This window comes from Phyllostomus discolor, chromosome 4, assembly GCF_004126475.2.
Source record: "Phyllostomus discolor isolate MPI-MPIP mPhyDis1 chromosome 4, mPhyDis1.pri.v3, whole genome shotgun sequence".
Taxonomy (NCBI): domain Eukaryota; kingdom Metazoa; phylum Chordata; class Mammalia; order Chiroptera; family Phyllostomidae; genus Phyllostomus; species Phyllostomus discolor.
Window position 1 is genome coordinate 21,443,926 of NC_040906.2, and position 20,717 is coordinate 21,464,642.

General features: G+C 34.5%; 1 protein-coding gene and 1 non-coding gene across 5 annotated transcripts in view; both read left to right on the plus strand.

Moving 5' to 3' along the window:
- Positions 1-20,717, plus strand: part of KANSL1L (KAT8 regulatory NSL complex subunit 1 like) — a 112,873-nt gene that overhangs the window by 51,627 nt on the left and 40,529 nt on the right. For all 4 annotated transcript variants that reach the window (XM_036022908.1, XM_036022907.1, XM_036022906.1 and 1 more), the window contains exon 6: positions 11,822-12,026. In XM_036022908.1, coding sequence (XP_035878801.1) covers positions 11,822-12,026 — 205 coding nt within the window. The remainder of the gene's footprint in view (positions 1-11,821; positions 12,027-20,717) is intronic.
- On the plus strand, positions 19,923-20,025 carry LOC114495791. Its single transcript, XR_003684465.1, has one exon. It is a non-coding gene; the product is annotated as a U6 spliceosomal RNA (small nuclear RNA).

The window sequence follows — 20,717 nt, forward strand, 5'->3', positions numbered from 1 at the left end:
CATTTTTAAGTTTAATGGCATTAAGTACATTCATGTTGTTGTGCAACAATGACAATCATTCATCTTGAGAAATTTTTTCATCTTCCTGAAATGAAACACCCATAAAATAATAACTTCCCATTTTTCCTTATTTCCAGTCCTTGGCAACCCCCATTCTACTTTATGTCTGTATGAATTTGACTAGGTGCCGCATGTAAGTGAAATCACATAGTGACCGGCTTGCTTCACTTAGTATAATGTCATCAAGGTTAATGCATATTATAGCATGTGTTAACATTCCCTTTCTTTTTAAAGTTGAATAGTATTTTATGTTTAGACCACATTTTGATTTTTCATTGATCCTTGGATGAACATTCAGGTTGCTTTCACCTTTTGACTATTATGAATACAAATATTTGTATGAGTCCCCATTTTTAATTTTTTGGATATATACCCTGAAATGGAATTGTTGGATTGTATAAGAATATTTTATTGTTTATTTTGAAAATGAGAAATTATTGAATGTTGTTAATGATATTTCTAAGCCACCAGCTCAGAAAAAACAAGCATTCAGAAAACTAAGCAAAGCACAGCAATCTCATTTTGTCTGAGGCCAGATTCTGAAATAATTAAGATTTTGACAGCTTCTCAGATAGAGAGAAATCAAAGCTAAGTCCAGAAAAATCAAATGAAATTTTAATAGTTTGTGGGTTTAGAGGAAGCATGGCCTTGCCTGTGGTAGAGAGATGAAATGAAATTCTTCCCATATTTAGCTGGGACAACCCTCCTCCAAGGCTACACCCTTGCAGTAAACGTAATCAGAAAGTAAACTACTTCTCTTGCCCCACCCTTTGGGTACCACTGGGAAGATCTTTCTCGCTGTTGAGCAAAGCAGAAGATAAAAGAAAAAAGCAAACCTGCCTTTGAGATGCTCTGACCATGGTACGGACTTTCACATGGAGCTTTCAGTCCAAATTTGCATCGTGGAGTCATCCAAAGAGTCCCTAGTTTAAAAATGATTTAGATGGCAGAGGCAAATGCAGACTCTCTCTGGAAAAAAGCACCTTCTTTCTTAGCCCCAGGAAATTATCAGGAATAATTTTTCAAGGTCAGTGATTAGCCCACAGTAACATATAATCAAACATGTGAGGAAACAGAGTAATAAGACTGAGAATAAAGAGTAAATAACAGCAAAAACATATAAAGTTTTCAGATACTAGAATTGTCAAACACTGATTATTTAAAAAACAGTACTTGTTCTGATTTTAGAAATTAAAAGTAAGCTTGAAAATGTCTTCAGGAAGGAAACTATAAAAGCAACATAGCAAACATTTGAAAAGGAGCCAAATAAGACTTCTAAAAATATTGAAATATTGAAATTAAAAGCTTAGTTACTGAGTTTGGCAGCAACGTGGACACAATTGAAGAGAGAATCTGTAATGTAGAAGATAGATTAGAAGAAAATTCCAGAATGAAGGAACAGAGATAAAACAATGGAAAATACAAAAGCCATTTAAAATGTGGAGACCATATTGAGCAGGTCTAATATGAGACTCAATTTGAGAACTGGAAGATGAGATAGAGAAGGAAGCAGGGGCAATAGTTGAGGTTCTGGCTTAAAATTGCCTATTTAATGAAAGACACCAAATTCAGGAAGCTAAACCAGATTTGCTAAGGAGGACAAATAAAAAGAAATCTACCATTAGAAATATAGAGAAAACGTGGGGGGAAAAAGACCAATGGAACATCTAAAAGCAACAATGGAGGCCAGGGAAGAGGAAGACATTGCCTTAATTGAAGCCATGATTTGACTGACAGCTGACTTCTCAAGAGTAGTAATTGGAGCCAGAGTACAGTGGAATTGTATCTCCCTTGTGTCAAAAAAATAAATAAGTAAATAAACCGTCTACCTAGAAAATTACCCAGGAAAAACATCTTTTAATTTTGAATGTGAAACAAATGTTTTCAGACAATCAAAATGGAGAGAGTTTATCTAGTAGACTCTAATTAATGATAACCATAAAGGATATGCTCTAGGCAATAGAAAGCAATGACCCCAGACAGGTCATTGAGGTGTAAAAAGAAATACAATGGTAAATAATTATATGGGCATATGTGAACAAACAGTAGTAAAATGTGTTTAACGGGGTTAAAAAAAGAAGTCCATGGTAACGATAGCATATACATCAGGAGGAAGATAATGAATCTAAATTGTTCTCAGGACATTGAATTATTCAGGAGGCTGCTAAAAGTATGGATTTAACTTTCTATCATTCTAAGTTAAGTATGAAGAGAATGTTCATGTGGGGGAAGAATCTTCTTAGCTGCTGATAATGTTTCTTGACCTGAATTGTGTTTATGGGAGAAGTAAGGTGAGATATTACATTATCATATTTACAAGTTAAACATGAGATAAATATTTTATGTATTTATTTGTAGGTATCTTATATCTTACAATATAAAGTTAAGAAAAATTTGGTACAAATTATATACTTCCAAAAAGATTAACTAGAAAGTACAATGGTTGTCATAGTTCTGAAAATGTATTTAAGTGACATTATTCACCCTAAACTTGTGAGCACAATTTGACTTGTCCCACATTGTTAAAATTATAACCATAGAATATCAAAATTTTAAGACAAGTAGGAATATGACATTTAATTTGTTGAAAAATAAACAAAGAATTAAATCTCAATATGTTACCATAAAATTTGGTGATAAAAACTTATCTAGTTGTTCATTTTATAACCCTTGCCATTGTCTTTTTCTGTTAAATTTGTCTTAATCTAGGATGTCTGTTCTGCCTTCTAATGAAGCATTCGAACATGCTTGTGGAAACAAATGAATGGCAAAAAAAAAAAAGGATCAGTAGCTATAGTGTATTTCCTTAAGTTTTCTTTTTATTCTTGTTCTGTTACAGTTGTCCCAATATTTCCCCCTTGCCCTCCTCTGCCCAGCCCACCCCCCACTCCCACAGTCAATCCCCATACTGTTGTCCATGTTCACAGGTCATGCATACATGGTCTTTGACTACTCCCTTCCCCTTCTTTTCACCATTCCCCTCACCCCCTTTCCTCTGGCAACTATCAGACTGTTCCCTGTTTCCATGTCTTGGTTCCGTTCTGCTCATTAATTTATTTTGGTCATTAGATTCCTCTAATAAGCGAGATCATATGGTATTTATCTCTCACGGACTGGTTTATTTCACTTAACGTAATGCTCTCCAGTTCCATCCATGCTGTCACAAAGAGTAGGAGTTCCTTCTTTTTTCTTTCTGCTGGGTAGCATTACATTGTGTAGTTGTACCACTGTGTTAGTCCATTCATTTACTGATGGGCACTTAGGCTGTTTCCAGTGCTTGGCTATTGTAAATAGCGCTGCTATGAACAGTGGTTGCATAGGTTCTTTTCCGCTAGTGTATTTTTAATGCCCCAACAACTTGAAAAGTACTCATATATTCAGTTGTAAGTTTTGAGGCACCTACTCAACTAAAATGTGTAAATTAGTACAAATGTCAAACTAAGAATAGCAGTACGAGAATAGGAAGTTGCAGAATATTTGTAGATATAGACAAAAGTATGTTTAAGAGTAACAGGAAGTTTAGTAATTTACTATGATAAATAATATATATATTTGCTTTATACATTTTTAAAGTCATTGTGGTGTCCAAATATTTATAGTCTCTCTGTTTCAAAGATTTCATAAAGTCTTAACCAACATTTAACAATCATTCAGTCTCCATTCTAATCCAGTTTCTATCTACAGTCATATTATCTTAAAAGATACTTGTTGGGTCTATTAAAATATAGTATACAGCTCAACAGGTCATTGACTAAAAATTAGTGTATGTCTTGCATAACCAGATATGGTTATCATACAGTAGACATGCAGTATATATTTGTGTAAGAAGTAAATGAGATAGTCTATATAAAACTCTTAGAACAATGCCTACCACATAGAAAAAGCCTAAAAATATTAGCCATTGATATTTTTATGTAATGACATAATATGTGTTAAAGTTGTAGATGTGGTTCATTATTTCTTTCATATATTGGGCAGCATACTAGTCATTGATATAAAACTGTTGTTACTTTTTAAAATAAATGCTGCAAAGTGGCCTGGATTAAGATAAAGATTTGAGGGCATGTAAAGACTTATGGGCCAGCTATTACTGAAGACATTCATCATACAGGTATGAGTCACATCTCCTGGAAGATGTAAAGTTGCTATCTTGTCTTTGGTCTGCTTAGTTTGTATGGAATTCTGTAATTAAATCAAGTACTCTAAAATTCAGTGTGAACACACTTACACTACTGGGCTTTATTCGCATGTTACCTAAAACATATCTCTCAAAAGACCATCTTGGGGTATTTAATCTCTTCCTCCACCTCCCCACAAATTTTTAATTTTTGTTTATTGTAATCAATTACTGTTTTTTAATATATAATTCAGTAGCTTTAGGGTAACTTGTGGTTATAGGAGTACACACTTTACATTTTGTTGTTGTGGACATTTAGTGACCTTAAGCAAGTCATTATTCTCTTACATCTCATTTCTTTATCTTTAAATTTCCTGGAACACAAATATTCCTAGTGCTAATATTCTTCAGGTAAATGTTTATTTTTGAGGAATTTCATTTTTTTCAAACAAATGAAAAATAAAAACATGAAGGTCCAATACAGTCTACAGTGTATATATCTTGTCACATCACTGTTGTGGTTTGCTTTCGATGTAATAATTTTATGTGAGCTTAAATCAAGAGAAATAGTGAATAGAGAGAAATTACCCAACATGTGCTAGAATCCTTAAGAACAATCTAGATGGTATTATGGAAAGACATACCCAAGACAGTAGGAGGAATGATGATTCATTTCAAGTGCAAAAAACTTTGAAATAAACCCTTTGGAAAGTATTGTTTCAGTACAATATATTACACATTGCTTCTTGGATGATACTGATTTAATTCCTTTTCTTTTTGATAATTCAGATTTATCACTATGACCACATCCTCAGGACCTATTAAGATTAATAGTTGTATATCTGTAAAATAATTCACGTAATAGCTAACAAATACCTACTGAATGACTTCAGTGTGCAGGCATTGGATTGGACATCGTGGAGGTGTGTGCGTGCGTGCGCATGTGTGTATATATCTTTCCATACATACATACTGCATATATGATGTTGGACAACAACAAAAATTGGGATGTGGTCTGTGTCCTCGTAGCACAGTCTAGTTAGGGAGAAATGATATCAACCTAATAATTGCACAAATAAATATAATTGTATACCCTGATCAAGTGCTATGAAGAAAAGTTAAGAGTATCACTTTGGAATGAGATCTGAGATCAGTCCCTACTTTGCCACTTGGTAGGCTTGTGATCTTGGGCAACTTTATACATCACAATTAAAAGGAGAACATTCTGCTTCTGGCTTCTGAGGATCAAGTGACATAACAATTGTGGTATTTTATTTATTTTTTTACTTGTTTATTACCTGTCTTCCTGGATGAAAATGTAAACTTTGTAAGAGTAGGACATTCTTTTGTCCATCTTATTAATTGCTGTTTTCCTAGCATCTAGATTAGTAAGAGTCATATCATGAACATGAATAAATATTTGTTGAGTGAATGAAAGATCTTTCAGGATTTCTTGCAGGTAATTAGCACTCCATATTTGTTTCTTCTTCCTCATGGATTGATACTTTAGTTGTTGCTCTCATGGCTGCTTCCTTGCAGTCCTACTTCCTCTCATCTAATTTAACTCTGGACAAGAAAATCAGATGGCCAAAGTGGTAGGTGTATTAGTAGTATAGTTGAGACATTCTCTAGTAAGAGAGAAGCCCTCTCTGAATAGCAACAAGAATGAGCTTTCGTGCATGGGCTTACTGAGATCTTTTTAGGGTATTTAAAAGGCTTTTGCAATTCCAGCTGCATTCTGTATAGTTGAGATTGCTAGATAAGTAATCTCATAAGTGAAGTTCACTTAAAGCCTATATAGTCTAGCCTTACATCACATTATATTGTAATTTTTGTGTATAAGTAGGTTAGAAGAAATTTACATTTTGAATTTTTAAAGTTTGGTCACCTATTCTGTATATTATTTTTTTAGTGAACCACTTAGAATTTACTGTTTAATAAAATTTATAAAAGTATTTAAGGCCAGTTTTTTAATATCCTAATGGTACTGTCTCACAATGTCTAAAGTAAATTCGCTTGGTTAATTGTTTTACAGGGCACCTGTTTGTCCACTTGTTATTCATTGATTCCCACCCCCATCTTATTTAGAGGCAGTGTCTTTCAGAAGTCAGAATCTTTTTTTTTTTAAGCTTTGTTAATCTTGGCAGCAGTCATCAGGATGAGTCACCAGGAATGGTTCATCTGAACAAATTAAGTCTTCAAACAAATGAAGCTTTGTACTTTATCATCATAGAGATAGTTATTGGTTTTTAGATCTTGTACTCAAATGAAGATAAAATGTTGTAAATGGATTCTTGTTTACCCCATGGGGCATTATCTCTGAGAAAGTGAATTTCTACTTGAAATAATGTCTTGATTTTTATTGTTGTTGTTGATGTTTGTTTTGCTTTAATGAGTCCCAGAATACAATATGAAATTAAATTTCAGCAAATCACTGCCATGCTATTTATTTCCACTAATGGCAGTTATCTCATGAAATGCAGTCATTCTTTCTAATTAGGTACCCTAACTGAAAAACTGGCAGATTAATCACATATCATGTGATTCTTTTACCCTCATAATATTTTACAGTCACTTCTCAGATATAAGAAAATATTGTTAGCAGCATATTCCAGGCCAATGTGTTCAACATAATCTTAGGTGACTATGAATGACTTTATCATATTAGCTAGATGCATGTGACACCAGTAAGGAAATAAAACTTTCCTTTCTGTGTTTTTAAAGTGATGGCAGCAGGAATTATTTTCTTTTGTAAACATTTGCTTTCCCTTTTTACTTCTATTAATGTAACTCTAAAGCCTAATATTATAGGGGATATTTAAATAAATTGTTATAAAACCACTGGATAGAATGCAATGTAACTATTAAAAATTATGTGCATGGAAAGTATGTAATCACATGTGAACATGCTTATTTTAGAATGTTAAGGGGGAAAATCAGGATAACAGACTCAGTGTACAGTATGATTTTATATTTTGAAGAGACTTGAAGGCTATAAACCAAAATTTTATTGAAAGCTGTGTTTGTATGTATAAGGTGACGGGATTTTGAAAAACATTTTAGTTTTCATGTTTTTTAAGTTTTTTGTTTACAGATTTCTGTAAAATGAAAAACAGTAATTAGTAAAACAGAGTCCCAATTTAAACTATGTAAATCTCATATGTCAGAAAACAGCTCAGAGGTTACACTGAAGAATCTGAATTGTATCTCCCAAACTATATAGTAGCTAGAAATATTTGACAACCTTATGTCTCATTTCTCAGAAAAATGTAACTATTTTACGGGCTTCCTGTGGAAGTCCCACATGAAGTTAAGAGGCAGATAGCACTGCGATAGTGGTTCTCTTTTTCTCTCTACCTTTTATTATGGAAAACCTTAATGTATAGAAAGCATAGTAAAGTGAATTCATATATTTCCAGCATTTACAGTTCTCAAGATTTTGCTAATTCATTTCAGCCATTTCCCTTCCTGACACAATTTTCTCTATGGACTTTATAAAAGCAAATCTATCAATTATTTTAATTGTAAACATTTCTGTATATTTTTTTGATAAGCTTTTTAAACATACCATCATGTAATCATGTGCTTATTATTCTTACTGTATATAAGAGCCATAATTTGTTGTTATCATGAAATTCTGTATGCATATTCAAATTATCCCAGTTGTCTCAAAATTGTCTTTTTATGGTTAATTTGTTAGAATCAGAATCCAAAGAAAGTCCATATTACATTTGGTTATTATGTTTCTGAAGTCTTTTATTCTCTTTTAGCTACTATTGAAGTCCCTTAACACAAAAAAGACTAATTTCTGGATGACGTTTTTTTTTGTTTTTTTCTTATAAAAATAGTATAAGCTTATTGTAGGAAAACTAGAAAATCACAAAATGCTAAGAATAAAATGGGAATCACTTATATTGCTCAGTATGTATTTCCTTCCTATTATTTTTATAATTGTGATCTATTGGAATTTTCTGAAGCTTTTTATACTTAAAATATTTTTTCCATTTTTGTGGCTGCATTAAGATGTGCCTTCATTTTTTAGAAGAGGTATATGCCTGAATTTTCTAGAGCGACCACATCTAATTTTGAATGCCATTTTACATATACATTAACACATTTTCTTATTGCTAGATTTGAAGAGACTTGTATTTTTGAGTAAGGGGTGTAGTTCCGTTACTTAATATCCAAGGGAGGGGAAATAGCATAGTCAAAGCTCTGTTTTTCTATACAAAAGTAATGCCTGGTTGTTGATCTATTAGTCATTTGAAAGAGGTATTTATTTTTACCACTTGGAGGGTAAGTAATGCCCCTAGTGGGCCATTTTAGTAAGTTTATGTAAGTTTGATTTGATAAATTTCTTTAAAATTGGTTACTATCATCCTAACCTTCATTGAGTTACTTGAGTCTATGATGAATTTATTTCTTCAAACACTATCGAAGGAAAAGAACGTCATAAACTCAACTGTTGGCAGACAGTGGGCATCAGGGCATATTTGGGAAAGCTTGCTGCCTACCTTAGTTGGTATTGGTTGAATTCACCAAAGAACTCCCAAGTGGTGAAAAGGAAACTTGGAGTAGAGATTACAAATCATGGAAAAACAATATTCTTAAGTGTGTATTTTTATGGATATATTAGTTTCCTAGTACTGTTTTAACAAATCGCCACTAATTTGTTGGCTTAAAATAACCGATATTTATTCTTTCACAATTCTAGGGGCTAGAGGTTCAAAATCCAGGTGTCAGGTGGGGCCCTGCTCTCTGAAGCTTCTAGAGAAGAACCCTTCCTTGTCTTTTCCTAGCTTCTGGTGGTTGGTGGCAGTCCTTTGTGTTCTATGACTTACATACCATCTCCCATCTCTGCCTGCATCTTCACATGGCGGGTCTTCCCTGGGTGGGTCTTGTCATTGTGTTCTTATAAGGACATCAGTGATTAGATTTAGAGCCCACCCGAATTAGTATGACCTCATCTTACCTAATTACATCTGCAAAGACTGTATTTCCAAATAAGGTCACATTTTGAACTTCCTGGTGAATGTACATTTTGTGAGGGCATTGTGGAAAGCAGTGTGGCGGGTCGTCGGTATTTGTGTATATGAATGTATGGGAAACTGGGGTTGGGTCTCTCCTAATCTTGAGGATGCACATTCTAATTCTCTTTTCTGTGATTGATTTCTGCTTTTTCTTAAGTGTGTTTAAATACGAGACCAGGTAAATGAGGGGAGAATGTTAAACCACTGGTCTAAAATAGTATTTTTAAATTCTGTGTTGAATATTTATTCTTTTCTATTCCCTGAAATTAAAAATAACTTTGTGAAATCTTTCCTATGCTTTTATGGTTCTAGCATTCTAAATTTATAACCAGGTCCAAAAGTTTCTTTTTTACTCTAGGTATTTGAGCAGAACATCATGATATTTACTCTAGTCCTTCTAAGAACACAGTTTGGTTTAAGGAAAGGTTATTAAATATTTAAATAATTTACTATGAAAAATTTTAGCTGTGTTAAAAAAAGTTTAAAATTAGACGGTCCTTCCACATCTATCCACCATTACCTCCACCACCAAGATGACACCAAGAAGTGAAGATATAACCCCATATGCCTATATCTTTAGGTTGTTTTATTCATTAATGATGATATAAGCCCATACTATTTGCAGAAATTGATTTTGGTGGTGATTTATAGTAAAATGTCAGGTAAACGATTAATTAACTCACTTCTGGGCCTTTGTTCCTATAGTAACCAGAGTATAGAAATAGATTATTTAAAAAATTCACTCGAAGTTTTCTATTTATACTCTGTAAAAGCAAATTCAATGCCTGTTGTTGTCATCCAGATTTTCCAGGATTGTAATAGAAAACCAGTGCTTTCAGAAAGTCATTAAATGACTTAGAGAAATTGAACAGTGTTAATAAAACATGACATCAGGACTTTGTGATTATATTTTTAGATAAAACTCTCAGATGTTTTTTAGACTTGATTAATGCCTTTTCTTTTACAAATCAAAATATCTTGTAGCTCTCATCTGCTTATTCTTATAAATTTGTCATTTGATTATAAGGTAAAACAAGATACATTATATCTTACTATCAAAAACTAACTTCTGTAAACCAAAGAGTTAAGGATTTAGAATGGAACTCAAGGCAGTGCATATATATATATATATAGGAACTTCTGATAAAAGGTAAACAAAACAGATGGTATCTACACTACTTAAAGGGAGACTGACATTAATCAAATACAAAAATAAATGTAAAATTCTCACCATGGAAAATGCTGTGAAGGAAGGGTAAACATGCTATCAGAGCTCATGAAGTGATTTGACCTAGTATTTGGAGACACTGGTAAAGGTTTAAAGGCTTCCTTGAGGAATTTACTTTTGAACTGAGACTCAAATGATTATTGGAAATTAAGTAGGTGAGGGAGGATGTGAGACAATTCTAGGAAGCAGGAATAACATATGACTATATCATGTTATAGAGAGTGTGAGTTACTGGAAATGAAATGAGGTGGTATGGCTGGAACAGTGGGAGCAAGAGGAAATGTGATGCAAGACAGGACAGGAGAGTGTTGGCAGGAGCCAGACCCATCAGGGCCTTTTACACTGAGGGTTTTTGTCTCAAGAGCAGTGGGAAGGCTTTGAGAGATTCTGAGCAGCATGGACAGGGAAGGAAAAGGCAGGGCAGGATCAGACTTATCTTCCGAAAGGACTGCTATAGAAGGTACTGGAGGGGAAAATTATGGATATGGGGAGACCACTGATAGTGCTACAGAAAAGCCGTTATCTCACTTTTACCATTAAATATTGATTCTACTTGAACCAAATTGCACATTTAGAACTTATATGCTGATTAGAACATATATACTACATATAGCAAATTGACTTGTTCATTTTAGAATACTAGATAAAGTAGTTTCTGTCTATGTAAGTAATATTGAAATTGGTATGTTGTAGTGACTAAAAGCTTAATTATTTTATATATAATGTACTGGAATAAATGAAGTTAAATTTACATGGCAATAAACATTGACTTTCCCCAGATGTTCTTCTGTTTTAAAATATTTAAATATAATGTTTAAAATTAATATGAATAATAATTATAAATTTAATATGCTTTTTCATATGCAGTTTGTGTGACCTTTTTCATTATTCTATAGTTGTGATTTCTGTATCATAAGTTTTAAAAATTTCCAAAATAAACTAAGATTGCTTCTTTTTTCCAAAATTCACCAGAACAGTATGTAGTGAACTACAATGCAGTGATGAGCTTGGCTGCTTTAAACCTGTAATTCTGTGTAATTTCACCCAAATGCAAAAAAAAAAAAATTTAAATAGTTACAACACTGTATTGTTGAGTTACAGTGAACACTTACATTGTCCTGGTGAACTCATGTGAGCATCTCTAACCTATAGGCCATTTGTTTTGCAGGAGAAAATAGAGGTAAAAATTATTTCTACAACTTGAATATGTAATTCCTCATTAATATCAATTCTTTCACCAATTTTTACCACAAAGTTGGCTAAAATAAATACTCTTCTATCATAATAGATTAAGGCAATTTACATTTAGTTTTCTTTGTCTTTTTTTGTTTGTTTGTTTGTTTTGTTTTATTCCCTCCACTCCCCAATTACTTCATGGCATTTCAGTACTTCAGAGAATTTAGATGAGCTCTCTTCCTCAAGTAGCTGGTTACTTAACCAGAAGCACAGTAAGAAAAGGAAAAAAGACAGGACAAGATTGAAATCTCCATCCTTGACTCTCATGAGTACAGCAGCTCGAACAAGGCCACTCCAGAGTTTCCACAAACGAAAACTCTACAGATTGAGCCCTACTTTTTATTGGACTCCGCAGGTAAGGTTGCCTTTGGGAAACATGAACAGAGATTTTATTATGAATGTATTTTATGTAAAGAGGATATGGCTTGTATACTGTTATTTAGAATAATTACATCTAGAAAGCTTTAAATATATCATTTATAACTGGTATAATAGGTATCGACAGTATATTAGTGGGATTTAATAATTTTTAAAACATTAGCGTGTATTCTGAAATTTCTCACATCTCCATTTTTTTAATCCACTATTACAAGTAATTTGAAGGGAAATTCCATATCAAGGTGATTTTTAAAATTTTACTGGTAAGGAAAACAAATGTTCTGCACATTTGTCTTTGATTAGTAAAAACAAAAGTAAAAATCTTCCCAGCTTTCAGTTATTTTAGAGGAAATGGCATTTATTCTCCATTTCCAGTTTGGCATTTGCTAATCCTGGTGAGCATTCAGTATTTTTTTCCTAGATTGAATTTTACACCTCCATGCTTAACTTTTTACAAATAAAATACATTTCATGAAAAGCACTCATTTTGAAAAGCATATTTATTGCTTGTTAGCAAAATGTTAGCCAGATATCTTCAGTGCATACCCAAACAAACTGTGATGAAAGGCAAAGTAAGTTTTCTCTAGTTCTATTTCTATAATAACTACATTAAGTATTTCAGATATATTTGTATCAATATCAAGATGCTTTGTTTCATTAGTAACCAATTGTAAATATGGTTTTATAGGATCCAATTGGACATAGGAATGTGGATTCTGACAAATTGGTTTTTATTAATAGATTGATTTTTTCCATTTAGTAGTAGTTCAAATATTACTAGTGTACTTCACCAACTTGAAAATATTTTTTAAATTAAGTTTTATTTCAAAATTTACCAAATGAGAAATATTTTTGTTTAATAATTTTATATGTGAAATCATATTTAAAGGTTTTTGTTTAAAGTTGCCATAAGCAATAGAGAAATAATATCTTTGAAATTGACTTTGTAATTTTATAGTTACAAATATTATCTATCTAAAATATTTTACATGTGAATATGTCATAATTTGCTGACTGCAAGGAATCTGCTTGAATAATTTAGGGGATTCGCTAGATGTTACTAACATGCTATATACATGCCTTGATAGTGTAAAGATTGGCCAGGAATGATGGGAAAAAATCTAGAAGTTTCAGAGAAAAAGGGAAGGAACAATTGTAAGATTATCGTTACTAGTGAACCATATAATTTATTGTATTCCAGTCATAGTACTAGGCATTTTCAGTACATTGTTTTATTTAATCCTCAAACATGAAAATATAAATGAGTTATTATTAATCCTACCTTTAGATGCAGAAATTGAGATGTAGGTAGATTAAGTAGGTTGCCCAAGGTCACACAGCTATTAAGGAACAAGTCTGATTGCAAAGCTTATGTTCTTAGATTCTTAGAACCCATTACATTGATAGCAACAAAAATAAACCAAATCTTTGTGTGCTTGAAATCAGTAAAGATAGTGTATTTTGGGGTTTGGGAGGGGACTTTGGTCAAACGTATTAAGAAATGTATCATAAAAGATTGGCTTTGAAAGATAAACAGGATTTTGAAAAAAGCATGGGAGAAATAAAGAAGACATTTTAAATGAATAATTGGAACAGATGAAAAAACTGATGGATGATAGCAAATGCCCCAACCCCAAAATTATCCTTATTTCTTTCAGGAAGCCTTCCTTGACATACATATTGATGTATATATTGATGTAACACCCTGTATTATAATAATATATCACTTTACAATAACCATTTATTTTTCTGTCTTATTACATATTTTATTTTATTTTTTACTATATTCCACATTTTAACTTTTAAGTATAATTTTGATTATATTATTATAGTTGTCCCTATTTTTACCCTGTTGGCCCCCCTCCTCCTGATACTACCTTCCCTCCAGCAATGCCCCTCTTAGTTTATGTCCATGGGTCATGCATGTAAGTTCTTTAGCTTCTCCATTTCCTATACTATCCTTATCATCCCCCTGTCTGTTTTGTACCAACCAATTTGTACTTCTTATCCCTGCATTTTTACCCTCTTTTCCCCTTCCCCCTCCCAGCTGATTGTTCTGCTTCTTTCCTTTGTCTTTCAGATTCAGTGGTTGACAGTTGTGAATTTGTTGCCATTTTAATGTTCATAGTTCTGATCCTCTTTTTCTTGTAGAGTTCCCTTTAGTATTTCATATAATAATGACTTGGTGATGATGAACTGCTTTAGTTTTACCTTATCTGGAAAGCACTTTCTCTTCCTTTCCATTCTAAATGATAGCTTTGCTGGAAAGAGTAATCTCAGATGTAGGTACTTACTTTGTTTTCATTACTTTGAATATGTCTTGCCAGTCCCTTCTTGCCTGCAAAGTTTCTTTTGAGAAATCAGCTGACAGTCTTATGGGAACTCCTTTGTAGGTAACTCTGTGTTTTTCTGTTGCTGGTTTTAAGATTCTCTCTTTATCTTTAACCTTTGGCATTTTAATTATGATGTGTCCTTTTTGGGTCCAACTTATTTGGCATGCTGTGCTTCTTGGACTTGTATGTCTACTTCCATTGCCAAATTGGGGAACTTTTCTTTCATTATTTTTTCAATAAGTTTCCAATTTCTTGCTCTTCCTCTTCTCCTTCTGGCACCCCTAAGATTTGGATGTTGGCATGTTTGGAGATGTCCCAGAGTGTTCTTATACTATCCTCATTTCTTAAAAAGAATCTTGTTTCTTCTTTCCATTCTGGTTGAATGTTTATTGCTTTACTACGTTATAAGTTGTTGATTTGAATCCTGTCTTCCTTCCCTTCACTGTTGGTTCCCTGTAGATTTTTCTTTATTTAAGTTAGTATACTTTCATTTCTTCTTTCTGTTGTTGCCATATTCAGTGAGTTCTTTGAGCACTCTGATCACACCAGTGTTTTGAACTCTGCATCTGATAAGTTGCTTATCTCCGTTTTGTTTAGCTCTTTTTCAGGGGTTTTGTTCTGTTCTTCCATCTGGGCCATATTTCTTTGTCTTTTCAATTTGGCAGCCTCCCTGTGTTTGTTTCCATGTATTCAGCAGAGCTGTTTTGACTCCTTTTACAGGGTGACTGTAAATTGTGTGGGGCAGAGCATTAGATAATCACCAGGGTGGGGCAATTTGCTTCACACTCTGTGTGTGGGGAGGGCTTAGAGAGGAGACAGTGCAGCTGCCTGGCTCCTGGGGGTTTGCCTGGCATTTGTACCATTTTCAGTTACTTGACCCACTCCCTGTATGCCACTGGCGCCCTTCCAGTTGTTGCCCTGGTGTTGAATACCAGAGTGGTTGGGTTTGTGTATGTTTTAAGACTGTGCAGGCTCTTTAAGCAGTTTCCTGAAAATCTGGCAGTTTTTTCTGCCACCCCAATCCCCACTACTTTTTACAGCCAGAGGTAATGGGGATTTATCTACCCAGTGCTGGAACCCTAGGCTGTGCAGTCTGGCCTGAGGCTGGGATCACTCACTCCCAAGGTATCCCTCCCAATTTTTATCCACCGCAGTGAACGTAGACTGCCCATGCCCATTCTGCCACCGCCACCTCTCCACGCCACACCACGTCTCCTCGCCTCTCCACCCCATCCTCATGTCTCCAACCCTCCTACCTGTTTTGGTGAATGTGGTTTCTTTAAATTCTTGGTTGTTGGACTCCATACACTTTGATTTTCTGGCAGTTCTAGGTGTTATTTGTTTAAAGATTTAGTTGTAATTCTTTTTGTGGTTGCATTCAGTGGCGAAATGTGTCTACCTCTGCCTCCATCTTGACTGGAAGTCCACATTTATTTTTTCAGAGAACGGGGAATTACATTTTTAAATCTACAGGGCCTTGAACAGTAACTGTCTGATAGTATGTGCTCAACAAATAATTGTTTAATAATGAGAAACAATTAATATAGTAGAACATAGGAAGATTTTTAAAATGTAATGGAGAGTGAGAACTTGTGTTTGTGCGGCTGTGTGTATGTGTTGCCTAAATTTGACTTGTGAAAGTGTTTAGAATAGTAATGTGCAATAGAATTTCTGTAATGCTGGAAATGCTGTATAAACATTTGTGCTGACTCATAGGGCAACTATTAACTACACAGAGTTATTGAGCACATGAAATGTGGCTAGTACAGTTGCAGAACTGAATTTTTAATTTATTTTTATTAATTTTGATTTAAATAGTCACATGTGCATAACGGCTACCAAATTGGATATGACAGGTCAAGACTCAAACTACCCTAGTAGCAGTGAGTACACCTGGCACTAATACCATTCCCTACTGGAAGGAACAGGCATCTTTGGAGAACTGTGTATCTCCAGAGCTGGTAAAAAGGAGATATTAGATGAGCCTGGCACATCTTAATGTTACCATAAAAGAGGAAAGTTCAGCCCTTACTGGCGTAGCTTAGTGGATTGAGCGCGGGCTGCGAACCAAAGTGTTGCAGGTTCGATTCCCAGTCAGGGCACATGCCTGGGTTGCAAGCCATGGCCCCCAGCAACTGCACATTGATGTTTCTCTCTGTCTCTCTCTCTCTCTCTGTCTCTCTCTCTCTCTCTCTTTCTCCCTCCCTTCCCTGTCTAAAAGTAAAAATAAATAAAATCTTTTAAAAAAAGAGGAAAGCTCAAAAATTAATGCTGGGTGCATAACAAAAGAAGCTAGGAGCTGGTTTGCAGAAGCTTTCACTGATCAAATCTGGCCAAATAACTAAGGATAGTTATGAACCATTGAAAAAGTAGGAAGCCTTCAGTCTACACTAATGAGAGTGAGAAACTGATCAAAAGGGGACTGGGTGAACTTCAACATACAATCAAATGTTGATTAATAAATGTGGAGTAAGTAATGAAATTAGAGAATCATTGCAATAATCATGTTAAAGACTGATGGGGCAAGCATCATAAGTAGGTGAAAAATCTGGCATCAGGACTGAGAAATCTGATGAGGAGCAGGGTATTTGTATGGTCTTAACCATACAAATGGTAGCGATCCAGGTAATAAGCTCACCTGAGTGATCAAAACTAAGGACACAATATTGCTATGTAGTATTCTGACCAGGGATATAACCTGAATTAAGTCATGAGAAAACATCAGACAAAGCCAAAATCAGAAACATGCTATTAAAAAATGAGAACTGGCCTGTATGCTTAAAAAAAAAAAAGTCAATGTCATGAAAGCCAAGAAAAGCTGAGGAATTGTAAGAGATTCAAAGAAAGACTTAAAAGATAGGGGGTAACAAATGAATATATGATCCAAGTCAGAATTCTTTTGCAGAGAGAAAATTATTGGGATAATTGACAAAGGTGGACCATAATGGTAGATTATGTAAAATATTGCAGCAATTTTGAATTTCCTCAATGTGATAACTTTTGCATTTATGTAAGAAAATATCATTACTCTAGCAAATACATATTGAAATTTTAAGGGGCAAAGTGGTTAAGCCATTCATTTTATGTAATAAACTAACCCGTGTGTGTCTAGAATGGTACTAACAGTGTAACATTCTTGGAAGAATTGAAAAAATTCTTGGAAGTACTGGCAAATAATTTAAAAATAATTTTCTGTAGTATTTAACTCTTACTAGAGTACTGGTTGAGAAAAGCCTTCAGAAGGGCAATAGTGAAAGGTGGGAGTCTTTGCCATATAGTACTGGGTTGGCGAAAAATTTCATTTAGTTTTTCCCATAAGATGGCTCTAGTAGCATTTAGTTGTCTTTAGTTTCATTTGAAACAATTTTTTCGATTGTATTATGACAGCTGTCATATATATCAATGTGTATTTTAAAAAACTTTCAAAATTGGTGAATTTTTGTGCAGCCATTTTAATATTGAAGATGGAAGAAAATATGCAATACTAATTAGGCTTTATTATTTTAAGAAAAGTAAAAATGCAGCTGAAACACAAAAAAGATTTGTGCAGTGTATGGAAAAGGTGCTATGACTGATCAAATGTGTCAAAGTGGTTTGTGAAGTTTCTTGGTACTATTGACATGTTGGCCAAATAATTCTTTGCTTTGGAGCTGTGTTAAGCATTGGGAGATGTTTAGGAGCACCCCTGGCCTTTACCCACTAGAAGCCAGGAGCAAGAGATAGCCGATATACTCAAAATATCCAAATCAATAAAGTTATTGGTGAACATGAAAAATGTGTCTTTTATTTTACATAAAAAACTAAATGGACTTTTGGCCAACCCAATAGATATTAATCTCATTGCTAACACTTATGTGTAAGTTACAAAAAAAGTCATCTACTATTAAAGAATTGGTAGGACTTTCTATGGACCTGTTAGGGAATTGAGGTTGCAGAGCAAACTGCCATTCCGAAATATGAAGAGTAGCAAAACAGAGAGTCACAGCTATGGCCTGCTTACCTGGAACAGAAGCCACAGTAACCATGAAGTAACTGGTAGGAACACTTACATGGAATTTTGATGAATTGCAAGATGCCGAGTGTGGATTAGCTTGAGAGTGTGGGACCATACTCTTAGGAAGCTCCCACCCTTTCATGGACTTCACTTCTAGGCAACCCCCTAAGCTCTAACAGTGAAGAGACAAGAATGATTCATAGTGGCTCTGGCATGGAAGGGGTACTATAACATTTATGAAGTAAGCCCAGAGTATTGTCTAAAACAAGGCTTACTCTTCAGGGGAAAAGATTTTACCAGAGCCTTATTCCTAGGAGAAGAACATTTCTCCTACTCCTGTGCCATGTAGCCTTTCTGTTTCACCTAAGTTGGAATGGGAGTGGAAAGTAAGAAACACTTGTCAAGACCTGGAACACAGATCCTGGAACACAGATCCACTCAAAGACTGAGATTTGATCATAAGGTTCTACAGACCTGGAACACAGACCTGGAACACAGGTCTGGAACACAGATCCACTCAAAGACTGAGATTTGATCATAAGGTTCTACAAAATGGTGCTGCTGTACTAGATATGCGTTCTCTCCCTTACACTTTGCCACCAGCCAACCAGACTGTGGTGTAACAGTGGGTTACACAGTCATATGGCAGAGACTCTTTCTGAGGAGTACTTATGGAACTCCGAAGTCAACAGGGGTGACAAAAATAAGGACATTTAGGGGAATTTGAGGCTTCTGACACCTACAACTATAGCACACATTAAAATAGTCCAACTGGTAGCCAGATTAACATAACATTTTAGGGCCTGTGTATTTCAGTTCTGTTACCTGATACGTCATGTCCAACTTTGAACAAAAAATTACAAGCACTCTGGGAAAAACCTACTCTGAAGAGACAAATCATCAGAACCAGCTTCAAATATGACCAGTTCTCTTAAATAACAATGATTAGTATGTTAAAGTTTTCAACAGCTGAAGTACAATACATACCAGGACAAATGGTCATGTAAGCAGAGAGATGGAAACTCTGGAGAAATATCAAAAGTAAATGCTAGAAATCAAAAACACTGTAACCTAAATAAAGCATGCCTTTCATGGGCTCATCAGTAGACTGGACATGGCTGAGGAAAGACTTGGCAAGCTTCAATAGGTTAGTAGAAACTTTACAAACTGAAATGCAAAGAGGAAAAGGAATGGAAAAAAAAAACAGAACAGCACAGCCAAGAATTCTGGGGCAATTTCAGATGGTAGGTATATAAAATGTGTAATTGAAACACCAGGAGGATAAGAATGGAGCAAAGAAAAGTATTCGAAGTAATAGTACCTGAGAATTGTCCAAAGTTAATGACAAGTGCCAAACCACATATGCAGGAAACTCAAGCAGGATAAATATGAAAAAAATAAACACCTAGACATAACATTCCAAATGCAGAAGACTGAAGACAGAGAAAATCATGGGGGAAAAAAAAGCAGAGAGAAAAACATCTTACCTGTAGAAGAATAAGGATAAGAATTATAGCTGACTTCTAATTAGAAACCATGAAAGGGCTCGCTTTGGCAGCATGTATACAAAAATTCTAATGATACAGAGAAGATTAGCATGGCCCCCACACAAGTATGACATGCAGATTTGTAAAGCATCACATACTGTATTTTTCTGTGTATAATGTGCACCCATGTTTTGGTGCACATGATACACTGGATTATTATACCTATTGTTATACCCATGGTATGTGATCATTATGCCTATGTATAATGCACATCCTTATTCTTCCCTAAAAACTTCCGGCAAAAATATGCACATTATACATGGTAAAATATGATAGTTTTATATATGTTTCCAGCTGAGTGCTGGAAATATTGGGGAAAACTTTGTAAAGTATATCATTGTCTAACTGCTATGCTGTACATTTGAAACTAATACAAAATAATATTGAATGTAAATTGTAAATAATAAAATTTAGTTCTCGCTGTTGTGGCTCAGTGGAATGAGTGCCAACCCGTGAACCAAAGGGTCGCTGTTTAAATTCCCAGTCAGGGAGCATGCCGGGGTTGCAGGCCAAGTCCCCAGTTGGGGACGCACATGAGGCAACCACACATTGATTTTTCTCTCCCTCTTTTTCTCCCTCTCTTCCCCCTCTCTAAAAATAAATGACATCTTTTTTTAAAAAAAAGGAAAGAAAATTTAAAAATAAAAAAGAAACCATGCAAGCAAAAAAGATAGTGGAATGAAATACTGTTATGGGTTGAATTGTGTCCCCAAGAACTCCTATGTTGATGTCCTAACCCCTTATAACTCAGAATGTGAGCTTATTTGAAAATAGAGTTGTTGTGGATGTAATTA